At 37.8% G+C, this 19,495-nt stretch overlaps 2 protein-coding genes across 3 annotated transcripts; one reads left to right on the top strand and one right to left on the bottom strand.

Annotated features, from left to right (window-relative positions):
• The first annotated feature begins 338 nt into the window (after window positions 1-338).
• Window positions 339-8,554, top strand: LOC142619296 (tocopherol O-methyltransferase, chloroplastic). The gene is made up of 6 exons (XM_075792359.1): window positions 339-887; window positions 1,973-2,142; window positions 2,614-2,718; window positions 2,873-3,076; window positions 3,895-3,997; window positions 8,174-8,554. The coding sequence occupies exons 1-6, from the start codon at window positions 512-514 to the stop codon at window positions 8,311-8,313; spliced, it is 1,098 nt and encodes a 365-aa protein (XP_075648474.1). The 5' UTR covers window positions 339-511; the 3' UTR covers window positions 8,314-8,554.
• Window positions 8,555-10,187: 1,633 nt separating this feature from the next.
• LOC142619297 (jasmonate-induced oxygenase 1) lies at window positions 10,188-12,892 on the bottom strand. 2 transcript variants are annotated; one of them, XM_075792361.1, is made up of 3 exons: window positions 12,640-12,892; window positions 11,913-12,609; window positions 10,188-10,616 (listed from the first exon to the last, which is right to left on the bottom strand). In XM_075792361.1, the coding sequence occupies exons 1-3, from the start codon at window positions 12,756-12,758 to the stop codon at window positions 10,374-10,376; spliced, it is 1,059 nt and encodes a 352-aa protein (XP_075648476.1). In that variant the 5' UTR covers window positions 12,759-12,892; the 3' UTR covers window positions 10,188-10,373. The 2 variants fall into 2 exon arrangements, with proteins under 2 accessions (XP_075648476.1, XP_075648475.1); XM_075792360.1 differs by having other exon boundaries at window positions 11,913-12,890.
• Window positions 12,893-19,495: the final 6,603 nt, after the last annotated feature.

Below are 19,495 nucleotides of genomic sequence, written 5' to 3'. Positions count from 1 at the left end.
GGATAGAACTTATTACTAAAAACTGAAAATAATGTAGTAAAATAATTTTTAAATGTGTGAATAGTACTGTGAGACCCATTTTTAATTTTTTTTTCCTGAATAAAGTGCTTGTGGGTTCATGAATAGTGTGTAAACAGTATAGCTACAGTGCGTAAACAGTAAAATTGGTCTTTCGCACAGTGAAATAATGTGCTAAACAGTATTAGTTATTGTTCATACACGTTGGAAAAAAAAAAGCTACAAAACACAAAATTTGAAAACGTGGCAACAATAATTTGTATCCAAACTAACCTTTAAGAGTTACTTTTGCAACTATCAATCTCAACCCTTGATATGGTATTGAACCTGACATCCTCCGTCCCGCAGCCAATTCTCTCACTTTCCACCGTGTATCACAGTTCTGACTCCACTTTTCTTTCACTACCAATTAACTAGTACCAACGCAAATTCAAAACTGACTGTTGTCACAGAGAGAGAGAGAGAGAGAGAGAGAGAGAGGGTTCCAAATCTCATGACTACCACAACAACAGCCACATGCTCATATCTCCACACGTGCCAACCCCCAACAATCCAGCGCCTACGCACGTGCCAAACCAGGCATCGCTTCCTCCCTCGCACGTGCGCCCCAGTTACTAGGAGGTTGAAACTCGTTGTTGTTGCGGCGGCCGCGGAGACGACGCGCACGATGAAAGCGGCGGAGGACGGTGTGCTGCTGAAGAAGGGCATAGCCGAGTTCTACGACGAGTCGTCTGGCGTATGGGAGGACATCTGGGGGGACCACATGCACCATGGGTTCTACGACCCAGATTCGACCGTTGATGTTTCGGGTCACCGGGCCGCCCAGATCCGTATGATCGATGAAGCACTCCGATTCGCAGGGCTTTCGGGTCGGTTCCTCTCACTCATTCACTCACTCACTCTTATGTGGAGCTAGCTCCAACTTTTAAAATCAATTTTCAAAGCTAATGTCATTACGGACTGATGGCTATGTTGGTGTTTGTGTTTCCCATGCAACATGCGCATGCAGTGGGGCTTTTTTTCATTTGGCTCATGACTCATGAGCTTGAGCTTGTAGTTCTTACAGGAAAAGTACATAATTTTTTTTTGGGCAGATTTTATAAAAGTGATAATAATTTTTTTTAAATATTGATTTATTAATAAATATGTGGGTTCACTGTTCAACCAAGTATTTGCATCTGATGATAGCCAGAAAATAGAGGAAAAAGAGATGCTTTTTTGGTGGAAGCGTTCATAGGCAAAGTAGGTTAGGTGTGGGGCTATTTTTTGAGTTTGTGGAGAACGCGATTAATGCATGGTACATACGTTCAATAAAAGTAGCATTTATGGCAAACAGGAGATTGTATAGACTAAGGAAGGAGAGCCATGTCATGAAAAATTATAAGTTTATTTGTTGAGGTTTTATAAATTGATATGATACCGAGTATACTAAGGAATTCAAATAATATTATGTTGTCGAACTTACACTAATTATATTCAATGTCACATGAGATTGTAAATTTTCTTTAGTAAAATTTGCAATAACTTTAGCATTTTTTTATCAAATTATTATGGTCACTTCCTTTTCCATTTTATGTGAGCTTGACTAAAATCGAAATTTGGCTTTATACTTACCAATTAGAAAGATAATAATATTTTTAGTTGTTTAAATATGCCTGGAGCCTGTATGACTACTAATTTTTGTCACTGTACTTCTCAGCCTTTTGCATAATGCAGGTTTAGAGACCTTATAAGTTATTTCAGTTTATTTTTCTTTTCTGAGTTTGATAATGCAGTAGAGTTAGTTTTCATGTAATTATTTCATCTCTGGTAATTAGAGGTTGTTGAATGGTTGGAGCACTGGATTTTTTCTGTTCACACCTTTCTTTGTACTTCTAAATGTGTTTGTGCTCATGTTTGTGAATGAAAAGATGGGCTTTCAACAGCTTCTTGTTTCTTCTGAATTGGTTTGCAGAGGACCCAACAAAAAGGCCAAAAAGTGTAGTTGATGTTGGATGTGGGATAGGAGGTAGCTCTAGATACATAGCAAGTAAATTTGGGGCCAAATGCCAAGGTATCACACTTAGTCCCGTCCAGGCCCAAAGAGCCAATGCTCTTGCTGCTGCTCAAGGACTATCCGACAAGGTAAATGTACACTCTATTCGTTTTTCAGACATTCAGCTTGTCATTCATATATTGGTAAAGATGATTACCAAATAAATACTCATAAGGTTGGGAATATTAATTCTATGTCTCTCGATAAGTTTCTGAACGGTCAGTCCCTTGCTTTGTCTGGAGTCTTATTGATGGCTTAAGATAGAAATCAATGCTTTTAGCAGGCCTTAGTAAGTCTGATTTTTAAGAAACATGGGGGCAGGTTTTGGATGCGTGTTAAAGTTATAATTTATATAACTAAATGATTTTGAGCTAATTTTTAAAACCTTTAATCTGACTTGCTGGAAGAACTGTTGTTGGAGATGCTCCAGTTTTTATTGTTTTCATTCTGCTGAAAGACCTTTGGGACAAACCTACTTGTTTGGTCACTTGGAAATTTTAGATTAATGACGCAATATGATTACTCCCCGTAACAAGGACATAATAATGTAAAATTTGCAGGCTTCCTTTCAAGTCGCAGATGCTTTGGAACAACCATTTCCTGATGGGCAATTTGATCTGGTGTGGTCCATGGAGAGTGGTGAACACATGCCTGACAAAGCAAAGGTTCTTTGTGTCTTTAATAGTTCCATCTCAACAAGTTCTTTTCAATGCCTTTAGTTTTGACTTGGAAAACTGAAGCCAGTTTATGCTTGAAATTTCTTTTCAAATTTATGTTGGATTTCAACTGTCTGTCTGTCTGTCTCTCTCTGAATGGCAGTTTGTTAATGAGTTGGCTCGAGTTGCAGCCCCAGGAGGCACGATAATAATAGTAACATGGTGTCATAGGGATCTGGCTCCTACTGAGGAATCTTTGCAGCCGTGGGAGAAAGAACTTTTGAACAAGATATGTGATTCCTTTTATCTTCCTGCATGGTGTTCAACTGCTGAATATGTCAAATTACTGCAGTCCCTCTCTCTCCAGGTAATTTCCAACCTAATGATTCTAGCACTATACACTTTACCACAAGTTTCCTACATGACAAATTGTGAGTAGTAGAGAAAAAATAATAGATTCATATAATAACATATAGCCAATCACAATCTATCACATGAGACAATAGTGTCAAAATGTGAGTATGAAGTACTATCATTATTGTTCCCAACCAAATTGGGTACAACAAGAAGAGCATGGAACACTAGTTTTGGAGCCCAAAACATTTATTAAACTCTTCAAACCAAGGCTAAAGTTGATAAGAAAACAAAATACTTTCAAACCTACTTTTGAGTTCTCTTATTGATCAATTACAACTTGCAAGTACCTTTGACAGCTCATTTAGAGCAACCTCATTAATTCTTCTAAAAGATTTTGTTTATTTTATACAAAAAACTTACTTTTTTTATTTTACATCATTATTTTTATAAAACACCCACATCAGTTCATCTATTATACGCTATATTTTATATAAATAATATTTTTATGAGTTGAAGAGAGAGAGAATAAGTGGAAGAGAGAATGTGAGGGGAGAGAAAAAATACTAAAATAATGTATAGAAGAGTTACAGTAATCGTGCATATATGCACGGTTACTATAGCACTTATGTATTTATGCACAATTTTACATCTATTGATGTGAGTATTTTTTTGATTAAAATATATAAAATAAACTATTTTTTATATTTTGTAAGACTTCATAAGACTTTGTAAGAGTTGGTATAGTTGCTCTTAAAGTTGTATGTTGTCATTGAAAACTTCAATTATGTACCTGTGACGACAATTAATTTTGCCAGTCTGTCTTGGCAGGATATTAAAGCTGAAGATTGGTCTCAGCATGTTGCCCCGTTTTGGCCGGCTGTGATTCGGTCAGCATTGACATGGAAGGGCCTCACATCACTGTTGCGAAGTGGTAAGCTTGACAATTCTTGTGGCTGTTAAAATTTAGAGCAACAATAGACACAAAATTTATAAAAATATTTGTTACAACTCACTGAGTCACATAAATTATGACAGGAGTAACAACACTTTCAACTTGAACGTATTATTAATATTTCTTTTATTATATATAAATAACTTTAAAACGGTATTGGTACTCAAAAACACCAGTGCTTATTAACAATTTTAAACTTTTACTAACAAAGCTGGCTCTAATACCAGTTTATTGGAATTTGGGATTAACAAAAGCACATTTGCACAAAATAAGAAATAAATAAATTAACACAAGATAGCGAATGGTTAAAATGTTTTGACCAACTTTATGCTTACAACCACAAGTTATGCCATAATCTATGTCAAATGATATTTTATCACTCTCAATACAAACCCAAATTCCAATACACCTAAAACAAACATTAAATATTAACTCACAAACTATTAAGAGTTTTGTAACTAAATTGATATTTCTTAGTATTTCTAAAGTAGACATCAAAAGTTTAATTTCCACAAGTATCAAATTATATAGTTATATAGCACACCAACTCACAAATAATTTAACACTTTCATAGACCAAAACTCTAATACACATCATCATATTCACAACCTAACAAAACAAACAAACTCGCAACTAACACATGCAAAAATCTTTCTTCTTTCCACCCAACATAATTATTGTAGGGATACGATTTTCAGACCAAGCCCAAAATGTAAGGGATCTTAGTCCAGTGAACCCAGTACAATAAATTTGCAGAGAGTGGGTCAAAGAGCTAGGCTTAAGTGCATGGATTCCAATTAATATGGTTTTGGATGATGAGCCAACAAGAATTGAACCCGGTTTGTGCGAGAAAGTTTGTCCTCGGCACAGTCTGAGGAACTCTGTTCTAGTATATATTGGATCACAATAGTTACAGGAGTTGTTGAGATTGCTACAGTTCTTTCTCTTCTCATTTTTTCATCCTCCCCCTTCTCTGAGATCTCTACTCTTATTTATATTACATCTCTCCATTCATCCTTACCCTACACGTGAACTACATGTGGACAGTTGATGGTTTATGCTAATACTTGTCCCATCAGCCCCCTCTAAAAGTCTTCTAGGGTGGCTGTAAGGCTGCCATAATACTGTTTAGAGGTCACTTCCTCATTAATGCGGTGGTAGCAGCTTTCCCTTAGATATTTTTGAGTCCTTATCCCTCTTGTATGTTCATGATGCTCGTTGCTATCATTAGAACTTCCTGAAAGGTCATCCTTGATCATTAGGATCTATACCAGATTTGTGTTTAGCTTTATTCGAGGAGATAGTACTCCTCGGACTCGGACCACCCATGCTTCTCAGCCAAATCTCAAAATCCATGACCCCACAATAGCCCCTCAAAACTCTGGTTTTCTCCTCACATCCGAGGAGAAAAGTGGGGTTTTGAATTCTTAAGAGTTGATTATGCTTTGATCCTTTGATTTACACCTGTGGGAGTGTCGTTTCACGCGCCCCATGTTTATACTGTGAATTGCTCCTTTCAGAGCTACCAATCTAAGGATTTGGTTATAATCTTAGGCCTTGAAGAGAGATGTCATGAAGTGTTAACTTTCTCACATCATCTGGTCCGAGAAACGAGGCATGATTGAGCTATAGTTTAAACACTTTAAAGAAAGATATCATGGAGTGTTAACTTTCTCACATCATCTGGTCCGATGACCGAGGCATGATTGAGTTATAGTTTAAACACTTTGAAGACAGATGTCATTATGTGTTAATTTTCCCAAAGTAGGAGGTCTGAGGACCCGCATAGCTAAGGTTCTTCTTAGCAGGAGGTCCGAAAACCCGGCATAGCTAAGGTTCTTCTTAGCAAGAGGTCCGAGGACCCGACATAGCTAAGACTCTTTTAACACTTTAATAAATGCCAGTGTATGTTAATTTTCTCAAAACAGGAGGTCTGAGGACCCGGCATAGCTAAGGTTTTGTTTAACCACTTCTAAAGATGCCAGTGTGTGTTAATTTCCTCAAAGCAGGAGGTCCGAGAACCCGGCATAGCTAAGGTTCTGTTTAACCACTTCAATAGATGTCAGTGTGTGTTAATTTTCCCAAAGCAGGAGGTCTGAGGATCGGGCATAGTTAAGGTTCTGTTTAACCACTTCAATAGATGTCAGTGTGTGTTAATTTCCCTAAAGCAAGAGGTCCAAGGACCCGGCATAGCTAAGGTTCTGTTTAACCACTTCAATAGATGTCAGTGTGTGTTAATTTCCCCAAAGCAGGAGGTCCGAGGACCCGGCATAGCTAAGGTTCTGTTTAACCACTTCTAAAGATGCTAGTGTGTGTTAATTTTCCCAAAGCAGGAGGTCCGAGGACCCGGCATAGCTAAGGTTCTGTTTAACCACTTCAATAGATGTCAATGTGTGTTGATTTCCCCAAAGCAGGAGGTCCGAGGACTCGGTATAGCTAAGGTTCTGTTTAATCACTTCTAAAGATGCCAGTGTGTGTTAATTTTCCCAAAGCAGGAGATCCGAGGACTCGGCATGGCTAAGGTTCTGTTTAACCACTTCTAAAGATGCTAGTGTGTGTTAATTTCCTCAAAACAGGAGGTCCGAGGACCCGGCATAGCTAAGGTTCTGTTTCACCACTTCAATAGATTAGAAGATATCAATATATAACTTCAAGAACTAGCCCCACCGTAAAGCCCCTTTAAATTGCTCATATGTTGCTACCACTTCCTCTAATGGAGGTTCAGCGAACTCGGCCACCAAATTCGCGAGGACTTAGCCCTTGACAGAGGTACGAGACATGTACTTGATGTCAGAAGCCCCTAGAACTGTGCCCTATTCAGCAATCCTCCCCGTATAATCCGCACTTTGTAGTATAGACCTGAGTGGAAGCTAAGTTAGGACAACAACTGTGTGCCTCATGTAGCAACTTGCTCACATAATAAACTGGCCACTGTAATGGCTTTCCCCAGGGACTCTTACTGATGGGGGCCTAATCCTATCATATTTAACTGTTGTACTCACTATCACACAAGCTCTCCCCACAGACGGCGCCAATTGTAGGGACATGATTTTCAGACCAAGCCCAAAATGTAAGGGATCTTGGCCTAGTGAACCCAATACAATAAATTTGTAGAGAGTGAGTCAAAGAGCTAGGCTTTAGTACATGGATAACAGTTAATATGGTTTTGGATGATGAGCCAACAAGAATTGAACTCGGTTTGTGCGAGAAAGTTTGTCCTCGGCACAGTTCGAGGAGTTCTGTTCTAGTATATATTGGATCACAATGATTACAAGAGTTGTTGAGATTGCTACAATTCTTTCTCTTCTCATCCTCCCCCTTCTTTGGGATCTCTACCCTTATTTATATTACATCTCTCCCTTCATCCTTATCTTACATGTGAACTATATGTGGACAGTTGATGGTTTATGCTAATACTTGTCCCATCAGCCCCCTCTAAAAGTCTTCTAGGGTGACTGTAAGGCTGCCATAATACTGTTTAGAGGTCACTTCCTCATTAATGCGGTGGTAGCAGCTTTCCCTTAGATATTTTTGAGTCTCTATCCCTCTTGTATGTTCATGGTGCTCGTTACTATCATTAGAACTTCCTAAAAGGTCATCCTTGATCATTAGGATCTATACCAGATTTGTTTTTAGCTTTATCCGAGGAGATAATACTCCTCAGACTCGGACCACCCATGCTTCTCGGCCAAAACCATAAGCTCTCGGTCAAATCTCAAAATCCATGACCCCACAATTATCAAACTACATTTTAAGAAAACTCACTTGTATTCTTTTGTGAGTTTTCGCCTCTCCCTATATGAAAGAAATTCTTGGACCAAAGCCATTAAACCTTTATATATATAAAAATTATGTTTTACTAATTCTTTGGTGAATAAGGAATATAACATTATATTTTGATATGCAATATCAGTTATATTTTAATTATTTTAACAATGAATAGAATTGATTTCCACCCTAAGAAAACTGAAATAATCGTTAACCAATTCAAAATACGTATTTGCGACAATTCCTATCATATAATTTTGCAATATGTGTTCTGCCCTTGGTCACTATCTTGTTTTGCTACGAAAGGCATTAGCTTTCAGTTAATCCAATTTTGTAGTTTGTGCCTAAGGGGTAAGCTAAATTTGTGCCTAATTTCGAGTGTATCAGGATGGAAAACCATAAAAGGAGCACTGGCAATGCCATTGATGATAGAAGGATTTAAGAAGGATCTAATTAAATTTGCTATCATTACATGCCGAAAGCCTGAATATGTTTACACAGGAAGCAAGATGCACCTGCATGAATAAGGTTTGGCACAGATGCTACAACCCTTTTTTGTTGTTTCAAAGGGTGTATCTGTTTGGCCTTATAACCCTACTTGAACAGTGTTTCTTTCTGTTCAGCCTTTTCTTCTGTTCTGTAATTGTGTCCCCAGCTGAGGAGGGCCAGTACATAATTTACTAACTGCATTATTGCCATTTCCCTCCATTCTGGATTTCACGATGTACATCATTTTTCTCAGTTACGTAAAGCTGTTTTATTATCACAGTACTTCTTTCGTCTTCTCTCCCTTTCTTTCTATCTCTGAAGTTGGTTTTTTTTTTTTTTTTTTTTTAATTTTAATTCTTGCGGGGTTAACTAGTCATTGACATATTGAATTTATGAACCCAAATTTTCTTTCTAAGCTGCATTGGTTGCATGCCTATGCAATAATTCCCAACTCAAGTTTGGGAAATAGCAAATATTATTGTTGCACATAACTATACATACAACTGAAATCGTGTTTTGAAAACATGATTTCAAGCTATGTCCTGTGTACATAATGTGCAACTATCATCGCTCGATGGAAAATGCCCACAAAGTTCCGACTTGCTTTCTTGTTTTTAACAACCTTCTTTATTGGTGCAAATTGCTTGTGAGTTGTGGCATTCTTTCTCTTGGGACGTTCTTCACAATGCTTGCTAAACTGCGACATGTGTTTTTGTTTCAAAATCGTGGGTTTATCATTATCATTTAGTATTTTCATTATAAATTTTGTGGAGAAAAAATGATAATAATATTGCCATTATCATTTTTAAAAATAAATTATGAAGAAAAGAAAAGAAAAAAAGAACAAGCATCCTTTTGCCCCGCCAAATAAACTTACAATCAGCACATGCTAACAGTAACTCAGTAGGAAAGTTCTCCAAAAGGTAAAATACTACTACACACTCGAGTATACACATTCTAAATAGCCATTTTTAAAAATGAACTACAATCCTCAAAATAAGTAGCTAGAAACTTTACATCATGAAGAGTGGGAGATACTTCCCAAGAGGGATCATGATAGCTATTGGCCCATCAATAATATCCATCAATAATAATTTTGATTATTCCTGCAATAATTGCCAAGAGCCCAAGCAATTGCCCTTGCCTCTGCTGCCACGGTGCTACACGCAGAATCCCCTCACAAATGCGCCTTCTGAGTTTCAAAAAATAGGAGCAACACATGCCTTTTTGTCCTAATTGTAGCATCAACATAAATCTTCAAATAATCTGGTATCTCTTGGATTTTGGAGGGGGTAATATACTCAACTGGTGTAAAGGGAAGCTTTTGGTTACTTTGAAAGGCAATTCATCCAAGTTTGAAGTTGCTGCCATTATGCAGGACCTGGTTTCTCAATTTCCATCACACCCATTATCATCGCTACGTAAAGAGTAAAGAGTAAAATGCTCCTTAGGAGCTTGCAGTTCTGCCTCATCAACAGTTGGAAATATTGCAAATTTAATAAGATCAATAGAGATGCTCCATTGTTGCAAATCAAACTGCCCATGCCACCACACATTTGGCAAATAAATGGACAAATTTCTTCTGCAACATTGCCTCTAAAGTGTAGTTAAGAGTCCTACCACAGAGCAACATTTGTGGCAAAGGCTTCCTGTATCAGCCAGACCCTACTTGGAATCCACGATGGAAATTGCTAGTTCAATTATGTTGCTGCTATCATTCAACATCCGATGACTAATTGGTATAGCACTAAAATGCAACATCCCAGCAAACAATGCTTAGTGTTAACCATTTGGTCTTGCTCCCAACAACTAGAAATTGTGCGAAGCACCTTTAGGGGCAATAGTTCAATACAACTGGCTAAAAGTGCCAAGTCATATCAGAAAAAGAATAAAACCCTTGCACATAATTATCTTTGAGGAAAAATTTAAAATTGTGAATTACCGAAAAGAAGGAATATAATAGATATTGATGGATGGTTTTATGGTTCCATCTAACCAAAAGAATGAAAAACACCAATACTATGCTTTCACTTAATCATAAGACTAAAAGGTCAGGGCAGATGGCAGAGAAAACATAGAAGAGGGGTAATTCCCAATCTCAGTTAAGCAGGAGTGAATCAATATTTCGTTTTCCATCTGGACCTTTTGTGTACCATGATGACACGTAATCTCCATAAACAACTTCACGGTACCGGGGAGAAGCTCCATTGACAAGCTCAGAAGAAGGGGATATTTTCACTGCCTTGGCAGGATCATGAAATGTGGCAACTGAGAGTCGCGCTTGAGTGGCATTAGTTACAGCCCTATGTACAGCACTCCTATACTTCCCATTGGTTATAATCTGCAGGCAAAGAAGAAATATCATGATGTTACTGGCTACAGAAACAATGCCCAAAAGAGACATCTAAGCCTACAGAATAACCAAAAAATGCATTGTCAGTTTTTCAAGTGATGACAACACTTCTCTAAGAAAATGGTGCTGCTGACAAAATTTTGACATGCTACCACACAACCATGTATATAATGCCAAGATCTCATATACTTAACAGTAATAAGTGATACTTCTGATAACCTATATTTTATCTAACAACACCAGGTTTAATGATCAGCAAGCTTCACACATGTTTACAACATGGACAACCAGACTAAGCTACAAAACAACTAATCCCTATCGAATATTACAACACTTTGTTCTGAGTGTTTCTTACATTCTTACACAAAAATCACCTATATCTATCTTCTTGCCTAACAAATTCTCATTAAGATGCCCTTACGAAGATCCTGTTCTCTTGCTTTGTACTCTAGTCTTGCAATAAAGGAAAGTCCAGAAACAGTCAGACCTGATCATGTGAGAGTACTTAAGTTGGATTAAGCTTATGCTTGGATGGAGGAAGATAGGCATCCAAACATCTATGTGTTTGGAAGCAGTTTTTTGTTAATTGCTTATTTGTTGAAAGTTGGTTAAAGTATAGTTGTATCAAGAAAAAGTGAGAATATTTAAAAACTGTACATAAGCAAATAAGCTAATAGAAAAAACTTGTGGCAAACAGGAGGGTTCTTTAGGGTAACCCTACTGTTGTTTTCTTAAAATCTTGATCATTCATGGTGAATCTTATCTGCATCAAAAAAAAAAACATTGACTACTACTAGTTTTGCTATCTATCTATATCACTAATGACATAACAAATTTTAAATCACTCATCTAATGATTAGAAATTTATGAACATGTCATCTACATCTAAAAAAACATTGATTAGTACCATTTTTTCATTTATCCATATTCAATGTTGTAACAAATTTTAAAGACTTAAATATACTGTTGGTCCCAGAAAGTTAATAAACGAGCGATTTTAGTTCCTGAAGTTTAAAATGGCCGCTTTTAGTTCATTGCATGACGTGACCAAACTAAAACTGACACGTTATCACTCAATATGGACTAAAAGTGATCACTTTTGGTGTGGTAAGGACTAAAATCGATCATTTTAACCAAAATTGCTCATGAGTGAATGTTTAGAAATTTAAGAATTATTTATCCATTCAACAACAATGAATCCTTAAAAAAGAGCAAACAACAACATAAGTGATGGACAAATGAGCAATGCAACAGTAACTAAAGCTGACAAGATAAATAAGATACCTCGGTTTGATCGGCCAAGATGACAAGAATGGCGTCAGACAAAGGATCAACGGTGATCCATTGATCATCCTTGAGAACTTCAAGTCCTCCGACGTCGTCTTGGATGAGAAGCGTGATGGCACCCATATCGGAATGTGATTGCAGACCCAAAGTGAGGTCTGGCTGAGGACACGGCGGGTAATAGCTGATAGTAATGTTCTGGTACAACTCACCCACAGCGTCTTCTATGTACGACCCTCTAAGCCCAAGGCTCTCAGAGATCAAACCCATGAGCTTCTGAGCCAAACCCTTCATTTCATCGCTGTAGCTGGCCACGGTTTCTCTGTAGTTTTCAGGGAAGTGGGGCCAGCGAGATGGGTCTCGACGAGAGAGGGGGAGAGTGTGGTGGTCGAAGTAGTCTCGCCAGTCCAAAACGACGGTGTCGTTTTCGTCGTTGAGGAGCATGCGGGAGCCGTAGCCTTGGGAAGCGAAGGAGTGAGGGTCGCAGGAGTAGGTGAGCTTGTCGTTGATGGAGCTGTGGTTGAAGAAAGTGAGGCCGGTGGTCTTGATTTGGCGGAGGAGCTGGGTGGGGACGCCGTGGTTGGTGACGTGGAAGGCTCCGTAGTCTGTGCAGGCTTGTGCGATTGTGGAGCGGAGTGAGGGGAGGTGGGTCGGGTTGAATTCGAATAGGTCGATTGTGGGGATGGTGGCGCTGGCGGTGGCGGTGGCGGTGGCGGTGGCGGTGGAGGAGTGGTGGTGAGGGCGGTTGTGTGGAGGTTGGATGTATTGAGGTGGGACCTGTGAAAGTTTGGATTCGGCTATGGCTTGAACTCTCACCATGGGTAGGCCACCTACTTCCGTTTCCATTTCAATTGAATTTACCGCAACGAACGATGCGATGTATACACAACAGACCGACAGACAGCGAGAGGATGACGATGCAAATGAAATGTAACACAGATCAATGTTCTTTTTTTTTTCTTTTTTTTTTGGAGAAAGATCAATGTTCTTCTTTTAAGTGCCGTGTGCAATTTTTTTTATTTGTTGTAATACAACTTTAAATTTTAGAATTGAAATTTTATTTTTTAAAATTTGAATTTTACACTTTGACATTTTAAAATTTGGCTTTTATTTCTAAAGTTTGAGGTGTATGTATTTTACTATTTTTTAGATATAAAATTTACACATCTCTATAATTTAGGATGCAAAATTTAAATACCTTAAATTTTAATAGTTTAATTTGTAATTTACTTTTTTTTAGGTACTTTTTGGAGAATAAATTATACCTTCTTCTAATTGTATTTTAGTCGCTTAAATCTTGACTGTTCATTTTTTATCTACCAAGTTTGTGTGTGTTTTTCTTCTTAAAAAAAAAAAAGAGAAAAAGGTTTGTGTATGTTTTCAAAATGACCATTGAATCCATGTCCATAATTGATAAAATCTCCTTAAAGGTTCCTACATACATCATGCCAAAAATCTAAATTTTAATGTCTTCCTCAACATGATGAAGTGCGGAAAGTTATCACATCCTATTTTAACATACCCCTCACCTCCCTCAAACGCCAAAATTCATTTATACAAATGATTAAAGGGGAATATCATTATGATAAACCTTAGGGGAGGTTGTCGTATATGTACTATTCTTATTTATTTAAAAATTGATAAGTTTTCAAGTGAATTTTCTTATATTCTTACATTAAGAAAATGGAAATAACAAAATATTCTAACCAATTTATCATTACAAAAATATATATATATATATATATTTTTTCAAATAAATAGGAAAAAAAACCCAAATATCTAACAAAGAAAATGTGCGGCTAAAACAGTAAAATGCTGAGGACTCATTTTTATATCTTAACAAGTAGAGGACCTGCACAATCTTGCTTCTCTCAAGGAAAAATGCAGTGTTGGATTAACTCTTCCAAATTGCTTGGATGCCTCGGGGCGAGGATGCGCAGAAGAGAATGGTTCATTGAAGTGTTCTATAGAGTAATTCCCAATGTGGCAATGTTCCTACGGTTTGTTAGCCATTCACCTTGCTCAATTTTGATTGCCTCTATAAATATCTTCCCCTTATAATAACAAGGGTCCGGTTAATGTGTGCCCTTAAAGCACACATTAAACTATCTATTTATGATAAAAATTTTCTGAGAACTAAAAAAAGCTGTTATTACCTTTTTAATTTTTGAGAATTTTTTTTTCAAAAATAAATAATTATTGTGTGCCCTTAGAGCACACATTAGCAAAATCCTAATAACAATTAATACATATGGAAAACTTAAAATTTTTTGTCACTATCCTTCGGCCACAACTTCTTTACATACTTCCACATTGGTTCTAGTCTCAATTGTTATTGCCCATTTGTCCAATTCTTGTTGCAATTTGCAAGTAGGCCTTAATCAGAGGCAGAACTACAAATGGGGAGGGCATCCCCCAACCCAACTTTTCAAAATTTACCCTCAAATTTGGCTAAAATTTTCACAAAAATATATGGATAACCCCCTCCAAAAATTTTAGATTTCTCAATTCTCATATAATCTTTTTAAATGGTTTAAATTTTTATATTTGTTATTACTTTGGCCCCTCATTCCTGAAATTCTTGTTCCACCACTAGCCTCAGTCATGAAATTTTGTTCATTTGGCTCAGCTTCTTAATAGAAAAGCCTATAACATGGAGACTTGGGTTATTGATACTGGGGCTACTGATCACATAGTTTGTTTTGTGAGTTTACAAAACTCAATTACTGCTATTTCACATTCTATGGTCCAATTGCCTAATGGGGAATCAGTTGCTGTCACACATGTTGGAACAATTCAACTTTCTTCACATCTTGTCCTTACAAATGTTCTTTGTGTACCTTCATTTTCTTTTAATCTTTTATCTGTCAGTTCCTTGACTAAAGACACAACCCCTTTTTCTTGTTTTCCTTTCTGCCCATTGCTTTATACAAGACCTTACCAACTGGAGCACAATTGGAGTGGGACAAATGTCTGATGGTTTGTACCTGCTGCAACAATCAAGCTTGTTCTCAGCTTCTAGCTCTCTAGCTGATTTCCTGTCTAAGCACAACATAGGTTCTTTGACTGCTTTTTCTTCTAATTCTCACCACAATAGTATGTCTTCCCCGTGGCATTCTAGACTACGACATCTCTCTGATGTTAAGCTTCAATCTTTAAGCAATGTTTTTCCTTTCTTGCAAAATTGTTGTACCAAAACTTTTTGTCCATTGGCAAAGCAGAAAAAATTGCCCTTTCCATTCAATAATAAAATGTGTGATTCTCCTTTTGATTTGGTGCATATGGATGTTTGGGGTCCTTTTTCTGTTCCTACCTCAGCTAGTCATAGATATTTCCTTACTTTGGTTGATGATGCAACCAGGGCAACTTGGCTTTTTCTCATGAAGGCCAAGTCTGAAGTCAAAACCTTGATTGTTTCTTTTTATAACATGGTTTTAACTCAATTCAATGTTAAAATCAAATGTATTAGATCTGATAATGCTCTTGAATTCAAACTTTTCGAGTTTTATTCTGCTAAAGGCATAATTCATCAAACTTGTTGTGTTTATACTCCACAACAAAATTCTGTTATGGAGAGAAAACACCAACATATCTTGTCTACTGCTAAGGCTTTACAACTCCAATCCAATCTGCCTCTTTCATTTTGGGGTGATTGTGTGCTCACTGCTGTCTATCTCATTAATAGGCTGCCCTCTCATCTTTTACAACATAAAACTCCCTATGAACTTCTGTTTGGAAAGGTTCCTTCTTATTCCCATCTTAGAACTTTTGGTTGTCTATGTTTTGCTTCCACAACTGGTTCTAAGTCCTCCAAGTTCTCTCCTAGAGCAAGGAAGTGTGTTTCTCTTGGATATCCCTATAATATCAAGGGTTATAAGGTCTTTGATCTCTTATCTCACACTATTCTTGTGTTTAGGGATGTAGTTTTCCATGAGACAGTTTTTCCCTTTTCCTGTGGGTAAAGCTATTTCCTCTTCTTCTGCTCTTATTCCACTTCCTATCATGACCCCTATTCCACCTTCCTTTTATGATACTCCTCCACATTATCCTTCCCTTCCTTCAACTTCTTCCCATAACATTTCTGATGACACTATTATTGATATTCATCATGATATTGATGAAGATCTTCCTCAGGATCTGCCTGAGGCTTCAAATGAGCCCTTGGTTCCTAATCCTCATCTTAGGAGGTCTACTAGAGTTTCTAAACCTCCATCTTATCTTTAAGCTTACCATTGCAGTCAGGTATCCCCAATTCCTACTCCTAATCTGCCTCAGTCAGGTACATTTCATCCTCTTTCTTCTTTTCTTTCTTATGATCACTTGTCTCCATCTTATAAATCATTTTGTTGTTCCATTTCTGCTATTGTTGAACCACAATACCATTCTCAAGCTGTGTCTGACCCTAAATGGCAAGTTGCCATGGATGTTGAAATTGCAGCATTGGAGGCAAATAACACTTGGACTCTTACTCCTCTTCCACCCAACAAAAAGGCCATTGGTTGTAAGTGGGTCTACCGGGTTAAGTATAAGTCTAATGGCTCTGTGGAGAGGTACAAGGCTTGGTTGGTTGGAAAGGGATTTACCCAAAAAGAAGGTTTGGATTATATTGAGACCTTCAGTCCAGTTGCCAAAATGGTTTCTGTGAAGTGCTTGTTGGCGGTGGCTGCTATGAAAGGCTGGTTTTTAAGCCAACTTGATGTCAACAATGCCTTCCTTCATGGAGATTTACTTGAGGATGTTTATATGGCTCTTCCACTTGGCTTCCACAGCAAGGGGAAGGCTATTTGCAAATTAAACAAATCTTTTTATGGCTTAAAGCAAGCATCCAGACAATGGTTCTCCAAGTTCTCTGAAGCCTTGATTCAATTAGGCTTTGTGCAACCCAAAGCAGATTACTCACTGTTTACTAGACAGCAAGGTGAGTCCTTTATTGCTTTATTAATCTATGTGGATGATGTATTAATTGCCAACAATGACAAGGATAAGGTAGATCAGTTCAAGGTTTTATTGGATCAAAGGTTCAAGCTCAAGGATTTAGGAGATTTAAAGTTTTTCCTTGGTTTGAAGTTGCAAGGACTGATAAGGGTATAGCTCTTTGTCAAAGAAAGTATGCTTTGGAAGTACTAATTGATGATGGTATGCTTGGTTGTAAACCTTCCAAGGTCCCAATGGAGTAGAATCTTAAGTTGAGCAAGTATGATGGTGATTTGCTCAATGATCCCAACAAGTACAGAAGATTGGTGGGGAGGCTGCTATATCTGACAATCACCAGACCTGACATCACTTATGCTGATCGTAAGTTGAGTCAATTTATGTCTAAGTCTAGAAAACCACACCTTGAAGCAACCTATAGAGTCTTGCAATATTTGAAGAATGAACCAGGGAAGGGAATGTTCTTTTCAGCTGCCTCAAAGTTGCATGTAAAGGGCTTTACTGATTCAAATTGGGCTGCATGTCCAGACACAAGAAGATCAGTGACTGGATATTGCATATTCATTGGTGACTCCTTAATTTCTTGGAAATCTAAGAAACAGTCCACTGTTTCACGGTCTTCAGTAGAAGCTGAATATAGAGCAATGACAGTAGCTACATGTGAAGTCGTATGGATTCTTTATCTTCAAAGGGATATTCAATTAAGGCATGACAGAGAAGCTTTGCTCTTTTGTGATAGTCAGTCAGTTCTCCATATTGGTTCCAATCCGGTGTTTCATGAAAAAACCAAACACATAGAGATTGATTGTCATGTGGTCAGGGACAAGGTGTTGGCTAAGGTGATAAAGTTGATTCATGTCAGGACTCATTGCCAATTGGCTGATGTGCTAACTAAGGCTTTGAGTTTTAACCAGTTCTCAGAACTCATTTCCAAGATGGGACTGATCAATATTCATTTGCCTCTAGTCCATCTTGAGGGGGAGTATCAAAAGAAGAAGTCTTCTGGTCAAACTGAATCTATTGTCAAAGAATCAATTGCTTCAGATATAGAAGAAAACAAGGGAAGTCAAGATATAGAAGAACAGAGCAACAGAGGAAGTCTAGGTGTGGCAAAGCAGAGCACGACATGTAGTTAGTTGCTATATACGACTTGTAGTCTAGTTAGAATATTGTATATATGTTCACATGTGCCAACTATTGTTAGTAATACACGTGCCAAGAACTATTAGTATTTAGTTAGCATTTAGTTAGCACAATTCGTGGGAATTAGTTAGAGTTAGTTATTGGTTTTCAGTGTGTATTAGTGTATATATATAAAGCTTTGTAATTCTAATTAAAGCAATGAAATCATTTTTCCCAAATTAGTTTTTCATAATTTGTTCAATTCCCTCATTAAAGATTAACTTTTATATTACAAACTCTAAAAACTTCTTTGTTACATATCAGTAAGCCCACCTATATGGCTTGAATCCTTGAGCATAGCTGAAATGAGGGGATAGCCAACTTGGTTTTTGAATCTTTGACCCAAGCTTGCTCAATCAAACAGTTTCTAGCGTCTTTAATTCAAGCTGCCTCGAACCTAAAAAAGTTTTAAGCACAAACTCTTTTCCCTTGTTGGATTCCAGTACAATGGGACAGTGATCAGAAGCATTTGGAAACATGATCCTCCATTTTGCATTGCTAATCCCCATATCCAAGCGTTCTTTTTTTGTAATTCCTATCCCATCTTTTGTTCCACCATGTATATTTGTTACCAATAGTTCCTATCCCCTCTCAAACATGAATTATGACTGTTAACATGTATATTGTTATAAGCTTTAGGCCTAACTAGTTTACTTGTATAGCACACATTTTTGTACTACACTCTTACTTGTACTGCATTCATATACCTCCTATATAAAGGCACTCATGTATACTTTTTCAGTGAGAAATACAATACAATCATTCAGTATTTCTAACATGGTATTAGAGCCACTGCTCTGACCTTTTTCTTAGAAGTCTTGTCTTTATTGGTGTTACTCCATTCTTAACATCACTTCCGCCGTCACAACAATTGCCGCAACCTTTAGCCGTTGAACCTCCGACGTCTTCCAGACATCGTCCTTGGGTTCCGGACCTGTAGCAGCTGTCATTGAGGAGTTCCACATTGCAAAGACCACTGCCCTTTTTCGTACCGTCGCAATGATAAGTTTTCTACAGGTACCACTGAGATCGTCTTGCACCGTTCTACACCTTAGTGGAAGCCGTGAAGCCATCGGAGCCTGCACGCACGCACCGCTCAAAGATTTTGTGCTGCATCCCACGTGCCCCACGCGCTCCACGCATCGTTGTCAGTTCCAGCTGACATCACCTGTGACGTCATCAATGCCATGTTAGCCCTAGCTTACGTCAGCATCCAGTCACCTGTTGACGTCAGCGCCACGTCATCTTGCTGACGTCATCACCTCTGACCGAGCAGGCCGTTGACTTTGACCGTGCTTTTGTCCGTTGACTTTTGACCGTTGACCAGGAGTTGACTTTAACCGTTGACTTTTCCAGAGTTGACTTTTTGTAGTCTATCTAGGTTCTCCTTACTTAGTTTTTTCGCAGGTTCTCCTTACTTAGTTTTTTCGCGTAGATTTCATTTTTGTAGTCTGTTTTTGCATATTGTG

The sequence above is a fragment of the Castanea sativa genome, chromosome 12 (assembly GCF_040712315.1).
Source record: "Castanea sativa cultivar Marrone di Chiusa Pesio chromosome 12, ASM4071231v1".
Classification (NCBI taxonomy): domain Eukaryota; kingdom Viridiplantae; phylum Streptophyta; class Magnoliopsida; order Fagales; family Fagaceae; genus Castanea; species Castanea sativa.
The sequence above is the reverse complement of the archived record's forward strand: the minus strand, read 5'-3'. Positions and strand labels throughout refer to the sequence as shown.